The sequence below is a fragment of the Genypterus blacodes genome, unplaced genomic scaffold (assembly GCF_046128005.1).
Source record: "Genypterus blacodes isolate CSIRO-AG114 ecotype Tasmania unplaced genomic scaffold, CSIRO-AGI_Gbla_v1 ptg000154l_1, whole genome shotgun sequence".
NCBI lineage: Eukaryota > Metazoa > Chordata > Actinopteri > Ophidiiformes > Ophidiidae > Genypterus > Genypterus blacodes.
The window spans coordinates 1,664,980-1,673,658 of record NW_027466956.1 but is presented as its reverse complement, the minus strand read 5'-3'; the positions used below and the strand labels follow the sequence as shown (position 1 = coordinate 1,673,658).

General features: G+C 41.0%; 1 protein-coding gene across 1 annotated transcript in view; it reads right to left on the bottom strand.

The window, feature by feature from the left end:
• Positions 1-6,063: 6,063 nt before the first annotated feature.
• prkd1 (protein kinase D1) overlaps positions 6,064-8,679 on the bottom strand; it is a 75,766-nt gene continuing 73,150 nt past the window's right edge. Inside the window, exon 21 of the mRNA XM_076165981.1 lies at positions 6,064-6,291. Coding sequence (XP_076022096.1) covers positions 6,064-6,291 — 228 coding nt within the window. The remainder of the gene's footprint in view (positions 6,292-8,679) is intronic.

The window sequence follows — 8,679 nt, the reverse complement described above, 5'->3', positions numbered from 1 at the left end:
AGAACACTGAAGCAGTGGAAGGCCAGAGCCAACTCTACTTCCTGTGGAGGCTCTGGTCCTTCAATGTACGCAACACCATGTGAAGATGTTCTACCTGCTGTGGTAGCCAGTGCCATTTTCTTTGCTGTTGTGTGCTGGGGAAGCAGGGTGAGGTCAGCAGACACCAACAGGATCAATCAGATTTTTAAGAGGGCTGGTCCCATCCTGGGGGTTGATCTGGATTTGTTGGTGCTGGTAGCAGAGAGGAGGATGCTGCGTAGCTGTGTAGCACCATTTACAATGACTATCACCACCAGGTGCAGGAGCACTTTCAGCACATCCCTTTAACCTCCCAGACGCACCACTGAACGCCTGGGAATCCTTTCTTCCTGGGGCCATCAGACTTTACAACGCATCTACCTTGGGTGTGGGGATGGACATAGGTCTTTGCACATTCTGCGCTTTGTCCCCCTTTTTGTTTTTTGCTGTTGTGTATTCTTGCATGTTTTTGCACTATGACCTACCTTTTGGGTATCAGATCGGAAGCGGTCGGACGTTTTAACTAGTGTGCCAGTAAATGGTTTGCTTTATTACTACTGCAAGTATGAGGCGGTAGCTCTACAAAATAAGAAAATATAAGATAGAAGTTTATTATCCTGAGGGAAATTACAGTGGAGAATGAAACAAAGAATCATACTTAGTGCAAAAAAATGTGCAAGAATGCATGCAATATAACAGAGTACACACAATAAGGGGTACAAATAACATACAATACGGGGTACAAGAAAGGTAAGTACAACAAAATACATAAGGAGGACAAAGGGTGCGAAGTGCAGAATGTCCATCTGGCTGGGAAAGTAAGAGTATTTACAATATATACAACTAGTACAGAATACACGTGTAGTGCTTTTAAGTGACAGTGAAACTGTTTGGGGAAAAGACCTCAGATCCCTATGTTTCCACTGTCCATGCCCCGACCCAAGGTTGATCTATTATAAAGTCCGATGGCCACAGGAAGGAAGATTTCCTGTTGCATTGAGTAGTGCACCTCCTCCTCTCCAACACCAGGATCAACGATTCCAGTTCAACCCTCAGGACGGAACCAGCCTTCCCGACAATCTTGTTGATCCTGTTGGCGTCTGCTGACCCAGCACACAACAGCAAAGAAGATGGCACTGCTACCACAGACTGGTAGAAAATCCTCAGCATGGTGTTGCATACATTGAAGGACTGGCGCCTCCTCAGGAAGTCAGCTTCGCCCCTTCTTGTACACTGCCTCAGCGTTCTTTGTCTAGTCCAGTTTGTTGTTCAAGTGGACTCCCAGGTATACCTGCACTGAGTCCACAGTCACCTCATGATGGAAACCAGTGTGGGGGTGAGTTCTTCCTGCAGAGGTCGACCACAAGCTCCTTCGTTTTGTCAGTGTTGAGCTGCACGTTATTCAACTCACACTACTATGATGCCCCTGTACTCCTCATCTTTCCCCTCAGTGATGCGGCCTACTATTGCAGAGTCATCTGAGAACTTCTTACCAGGCTACTGGTGGAGGGAGCAGAGGATGATGCAAAAGGGGGGGGATTGCCATGAAGGATGGGATGGAGAGCGAAATGGGAGGGGGAGCCGTGGAGTCCTGGTGATGCTGGTGGTGGGGCACCCCTGCGTCCCTCCGTGGATGCGGCCGTCCGAGTGCATGTGTTTGTGTGTGTGATATGTAGGGGGGTGCAAGACAAATCCAATTCCATGTGATTGCCGTGAATTGCATGCAACATGACAAGAATAAAGTATCTTAAATCTGTTGTCACTTTCATTTGCACCAAACAGGCGAAATTGATTCACAAGCACTTGTGCTTCCTAAATGGACAGATTGAGATCCCTGAGGTTTAACTGACTTTACTGTGATGATTATGTGTTCCCTTAATTTGGTGTGCAATGTATATACAGTTTATGTATTTGTATAACCCTTTTATCCAAAGTGCCTTACATGTACCTCACATTCATCCATTCATACACTGGTGGCAGCAATACAAGGCACCAACCTGCACATCATGAGCCATTCGGGCTCTTCAACATGCGCTCTAAAAGTGAAGTCAATTGAAGTAAATTGTATTTGTATAGACCAATATCACATACAATCTCTCAAATGGCTTTACAGACCCACAACCTCAGGGAAATTCCGGACCAAAGCTCTCCAGGAAGACGAGGAAAAGGGGTACAAGGAGGTACAAAAAAGGCATGGTTGGCAATACATACAAAATGTCATGCATTACGAAATAGCATGCAAGACATAAAAGGATCCTGATTGGAACCAGGAACCTTCTGATCCCTAGATGACACTCTAAATTCCAGAGCCACACTGGCCCTTTACAGTTTATACAGTATATTTGATTTTACATAAATATATGGGGTCTGCCATTGGAACTGATGCAAGACCTAATATGCATAAATCTTGTCATACTGACCCCTCAAAAGGCAGTGAAACTGTGAGATTCAGAATTAAGTCTAATTTGTAATTACTTAAACCAGACAGTATATATCCAGTCTAGCATCCCATGAGGCCACATTGTTTAAGACTCAGAACTTTAACACAACTAATTTATTTAGCTGGACCGTGTGTGGTGAACTAGGCCAAGGTCGCATGATGCACATAGTCTTATACTTCAAAAAGTCATTTCCACTGTATCAAAATGTGAATAATGGGAAAAAGTCATTAGTGCTGTTTTTAGATTCTTGCAAGAAGGCAGCTTCTGCCAGACATGATAAGGGAGATTTTTGGATCAAGACCACACACTGCAGACACATATTACAAAATCCACACTTCACACAGCAGCACGCAACAGGTAAATGTGCTTGTCGCATTCTTTTTTTTTCTGCAGACCTGACTCACTCTGTTATGTTGATGTGTGATAAAGAGTTAAACATTCTCATCTCGGCCTTTATTATTTATCTGAAAAAACTTGTGTGCAGGTTTTATTCTGTCAATATGTTGATTGCGAAATATAATTCTAGTTGACAAACTTTTGGTTTGTATGCCATGTTGAAGAGAAGTGAGTGTTGTGTTGTATTTGTGTTGTTAGTGTTTGGTACCATCTAATGATGGTACTAAAAATTCCCAAAAGGACAATAACAGGGGCTAATTAAAATGCTGATTTTGAAATATATTTATTAAACGATCCACAAAAAATACATCTTTAAAGTTCCTGCAGAAAGCAAATAGTGTCAGCAGACAAATGTCAGAGAGAAACAGTATTAAAGAAATTGGCAGCAAGGAAAATGAATGAGGCGATACTTATTCGTATCGCAGGAGGGGAATGAGCGTCCAGCAGTGCTCCCTAGAAGTTGTGGTTGACTTTTCCTGTAAATCCTTTATGTTGTTCCGCTGGAAATGGCACTACCTGACGCCTGTCTTGATAGTTGTTACTTCCTGTTTCATATTAAAAGTCTTGAGGCCTCAGGTCATTTGTGGACTGATGGCTCAGAACTGAAGTAGCTCCAGTAATGGACAGTTTCTTTACAACAAACACACCACTTTTAGACCATTTGTCATTTGTACACACGACTATAAAACAATTATTTCAACAGAAAAAGTCTGATGAATAACCTCTTTGCAAGGATAAACAGGAGACTGTTGGCAGGCACAGAGAAAACAAGGCCATGAAGGCTTTACACAAACAGCCCTTTTTCGATTTATGAATATTAACATTACAACCCCAATACAAACTAATCTCATATACTCTCTCTGAATAGGAAATCAACCATTGAAATCTCATTGAACATGATAAAACTTTATCTGTAATGCAATGATCTCAAACACATTCCCAATCATTTTGTAGAGATCGGATATAGTTTTTAAGGTGTTTCGATCTGTGCTCTGACCATGTTTTTTTTTATGGCTCAGCCCTCATTTTGCCCTGTAGTGGGTATATACGGGAATAAAACACAGCTCTAGGTTTAACGCAGCCAACAGCATCACACAACCACGTTCCCTTCATTCATAAACATGCATTACATTATCTATAGTTTTTGTGTCGAAGGAGGCTGTTCAGAGGTAGCTGCTGGATAGGATGTCTTTGGCAGCTGAGTCTAATTATTAATCATGCAGTTATCTGTTTACTGTGTTGCAATGACACTGGAGCTGGTTCCCTCTCTGAGATACACAAAGACAGACTGAGAGATAGCTGGAGAGTATTGAGTGGCCTGAGTTTTAAGCACCATATATTTTTGTTAAGTGGGTTAATAAAGGCTGTTTTGCCTTATCCATATGTTTTGGTACCTGTGGCTCTAAACAACACTGAAATCCTCCCACAGCGTTACTACAGTATACCTTCATTTGCATGCCAGGAAAGCCATTCTTAAAAGATGTGTAAAAAATGTCTGTTTTAGGTCAGGGAATTTTGTTGTTTTAACTGTATTTGGCTCACATTGGTTACCATTAACCCAGAGAAAACATCAGGAAAACTCTTTGTACGAGCTTCAGTTATTGTTCACAGCATTAAAATAGCATAAGCTAGATCCAGCTAACTCTTTTCTCACCAGTGGTCTTGATCAATAAAAATTTGAAACAATTAAAACAATTTGAGTAGTCATAGAAGTCACTTCTGGGATAGTACCTCTTTATGTTCCGTTTTGGTAATAGACCTATGATTTTACTTTGGCACCTATGTCAGAACAATAAGATGTTCTGTCTAGAGAGTTTCGCCCTGCAGTTCCCCAAACATTGTCATAGCCTTTTCTAGAGGAGAAGCTAAAGTGTTTCAGAAACTATAATCACAACTAAAACGGTTCCTGGGTTGTTTAAGTTCCTCTTAAGCTTCTGAAAAGGTTCATGAACGAGTTAATGCAGTTCAAAAGAAGCAGCAGTGAGTATGTCCAATTTGCATTTCCTGAAATTTGTAAAAAAAATATATTCTGTGATTCATGAGAATCTACTTTGGCTGTAATTACTAATTGTAAAGCCAATTGCCTGCTATAGAAAACAAAGAGCTCATCTCATAAATATTAGTCCCATGCCAATCTTGATAATTCAGGGTTAACAAGTTCTTTTCTACAAGGAGTCTATCTGTGCCTTTCTTTTGCATCATTCTTGGTGGATAATTGTAAAGGTTGTAAAGAATTGATTGCGCACCTCAAAAGCACAGAGAGCTAATAGGAAAAGCAGCATCACATACTTTGTGTGAATGCATTCACACAAAACACATTGGTGTTAATGGGTCCAAATAAGGGGTCCCCAACCACAGGTCCGCGGACCGGCACCGGTCCGTGTGTAATTTGGTACCAGGCAGCACGGAAAGATTGATAATTAAGAAAAAAAACTTCATTCACTCTGAAGGATGTCTTAGTTTGAAAAATAACCAGAACCATTCACCTGTGCGTCTGTGTCTCTTGACATATATAAAGCCGCTCGTCAATTAAGCCCACAAGCTAGCAAAAATGAGAGGAAAACAGACGTCTTTAAAACGCCATCATTCTCTGTGCTGATTCACCATGATCACCTGTATTTACTTTTAAAAGTGTGAATCCAGCCTGTCCGTGCCAGAAGAAGATCAACTGCTGGAAATTGCAAATGGCTTGGTGGCCTTAAAAGTTAGTTTCTGACAACAAGTGTTGCTGTCTCCCATTAACCCTTGATTGGGCCAGCTTGTTGCAGAGACACAAGCTCATGGCTCCCACTAATTTAGCCTCATTGTAAGTTGTATTTTTTGTATGCACATTACATATGTTTTAATGCCAGTCGTATCATTGTATTTATTTATCTATCCCCCACCCCCCACCCCCATTCATGGAGTGATGAATCAATGCAGTGGAAGTTTTTGTTTTGATGAATTCACTATCATGTACATAACAGTACAGGTAACTTTGATTTATCCCATCTGCCTTCCCCAGCCTTCAAGAATGTAGTTCAGTTAAGGAAATTGAAAAAGTCTGACATTTCTAAAACATAACATAACTATTTTAAACGTATTATCAATTGTTTGTTTCATTGAAGCTTGGATTTCATTACATACTGTCTTTTAAACCGTCCATTTTGTTACTTAGGTGCTTTTGGTCATTCTGTTGGAGCAGAACTCTGATAAACTGACCCTGTCCTCAGAGTTCACTAACCCTCTCGCTGAGGGTCTCCAGCTCCTCCTGCTCCTGGTAACGATTCGCCCCCTGGATGGTGTCGGTGTGGGTAATGCTGTCGAGGTGCTTTGGGTAGTCGAGGCCACTGAGCTGAGCATGGTGATGCCAGCGCAAGTCATCACTCTCATGGGTGACATAGCGCTCATTCATCCTGCACTCAAGGCTACGTAGGTCCAACCACATCTGATAGTCCTGGAAGGTAAAACAAACACACTTTCATACCACTTGCATTTTCACCAGTGTATACGGATCCATTTGAACTGTTCATAATTTCAAAAGCTAGAATTTAAGATTTCATATTTTAAATCTGGGCACTGTGACAGAGGGCTCAAAAGCGGTTGCACATACAATGTCACCACTCACATTTCCCTTGTCCTTTTCACTCAGCACTCTGTAAGTGCACCCACAGTTAGCACCAGTGAGCATCAGAGAGGACCACATAGACACTCTTTTACATGTCAGATTTGTCATCCCCAAACTGTGAAACACCACAAGCAGAAATATGCATATGCAGGTTGAGGACCCAAACTAAGGCATTAGTGATGACTGATTTACAGCATATGCTGTGTGGAAAAGCATGGGAACCTGTCCCGGGGCATTACCAGACAAGTAAATGTGGGATAAAATAATGTTATACGTAATGTTATTTGTTAAAGAAGAACACTATGTATTTCAAAATATTTGTATCTGATGGACATTGTTAAATGCATTCTATTGTATTAATACAAAAGACATAAATTTGATAAATACATAAAATACAATACAAAATAAATCAAAATGTAGTAATGCATAGAGATGGTACAACCCCATTGTAGGTGTGGCTAGTATATAAACTGGCCAAAACAGTTTTTGACCCAAACAGGTCTATATTCATCTGAGAGCTTGAGAAAAGAAGGCCTGTTTTATTGAGAAGTATATACAGGAGTGTTTATAAATTATTTATTTTCTATTCTATTTTTTTTGCACACCTTTAAGATTTAAGATTTAAGATTTAAGTTTATTCAAGTCATTTTGCATGCAATTGACAGCAATCACACACAATTGAAATTTGTCTTGCACCCCCTACATATCACACACACAAACACATGCACTACAGAGGGGGTGCAGGGCAGCCATTCTTCGGCGCCCGTGGAGCAGTTGGGAGTTCGGTGCCTTGCTGACGTGCACCTCAGCAGTGCTCTGGAGGCAGACCGGCAACTCACCAGACTGAGCTACTGCTGCCCCCTTCAACACTCTCGGACATTCTTCTGTATTTTGGGACTTTACAATGTAAATAAAGTTTCACCTACAATTTGTAGACCATTGTAGTTAGAATTTAGTACTGTGAAGCAGTTTCGGTTTGTGTCTGGTAGTCCTAAGAAGGTGCCAGTGCACAAGAAGGGTCTTCGGTCGCAGATGATCCAAGAGTGAGAGGATACAGTATGGGATACACTGAGAGAAGAAAGAGTTGAGACAGACAGGATGGGGCCAACCAGAACCTTTCTGGCCAGTCAACACAGAAAGGACGAGGGTTCTCCCCAAGAGTTCCAAAGAACCGCTCGAACAGCAGCAGTGATGCCATCCCCCTGAGGAAATCTGAGGTTGGATCTTCCCATCCAAGCACTCTTAATCCAGCATACGAGTACCCTAACCCAGCAGATCAATTCACAGCTATGAGCCATAAGCCATCTCCCAGCAGAATCTACCACAAGGATCCCTAGGGTCCTCCATATCAGCAGGGTGCAAGATATCGAGAACTATTGACTCGGCTTTGAGAGAATTGCATCTTGCATTTTAGGAGACTTTAACATCCACTTTTTAGCATAAAATGTGGTCACACACTTCACCTAGTCCTGGCAAGTGTTTCAATTTTCACAAAATCAAAAACGTCATGCCAAAAAGGTGGGCAGTTTAAAAGCAGAAATAAACAATTATGCTACCAGGAGGACAGTTCCCCTAGATGTCACTATGACAAACCCTTTGTCACTTTGACTAAATTTGGAAAATTTCATAGAATTTCATAACCTGGAATACTACAGGTTTAGATATTACTTAACCAACAGGTCCCATTTGGTATTCAATTGGCATTCAATTTACATGCATCCACTTGAAACTTAGGTTAAAAATAGTTGGCATATATTTTTAGTCATATATGAATGACACTCAGCTTTATGTCTCCATAAACACAATGATCATTCAACTTTGAAAGAACACACACAACTTTTTTAGATTAGTATAATCATACAAGTGTGAAACAAATGATGCAGTGATACAGTCAAAGTTTAATAAGAAAGCATGAATATTTAACTGTGGCCTTAGGCAGCTCCAATGACCTGGTCAGCATCCTCGTCTGGCGATCGTCCTTACAGCAGTGAGCTGAAAAGTCAGATGGTTGGTTGAAATGAAAAACACATATGCAGTTGCTGAAATAAGACGGTATGTGTATGCGTCCAGCAGAGTGGACATCATATACTGTATTATCAGTAATTACAGTGATAATGGGGTTTCAGAAAAATGTCATTTTAAGATACACATAGGAAATTGTATTACTTGACTTTACTGGACAACATTCATGAAAGGTTTTGTGGGAAAGCACGAGTA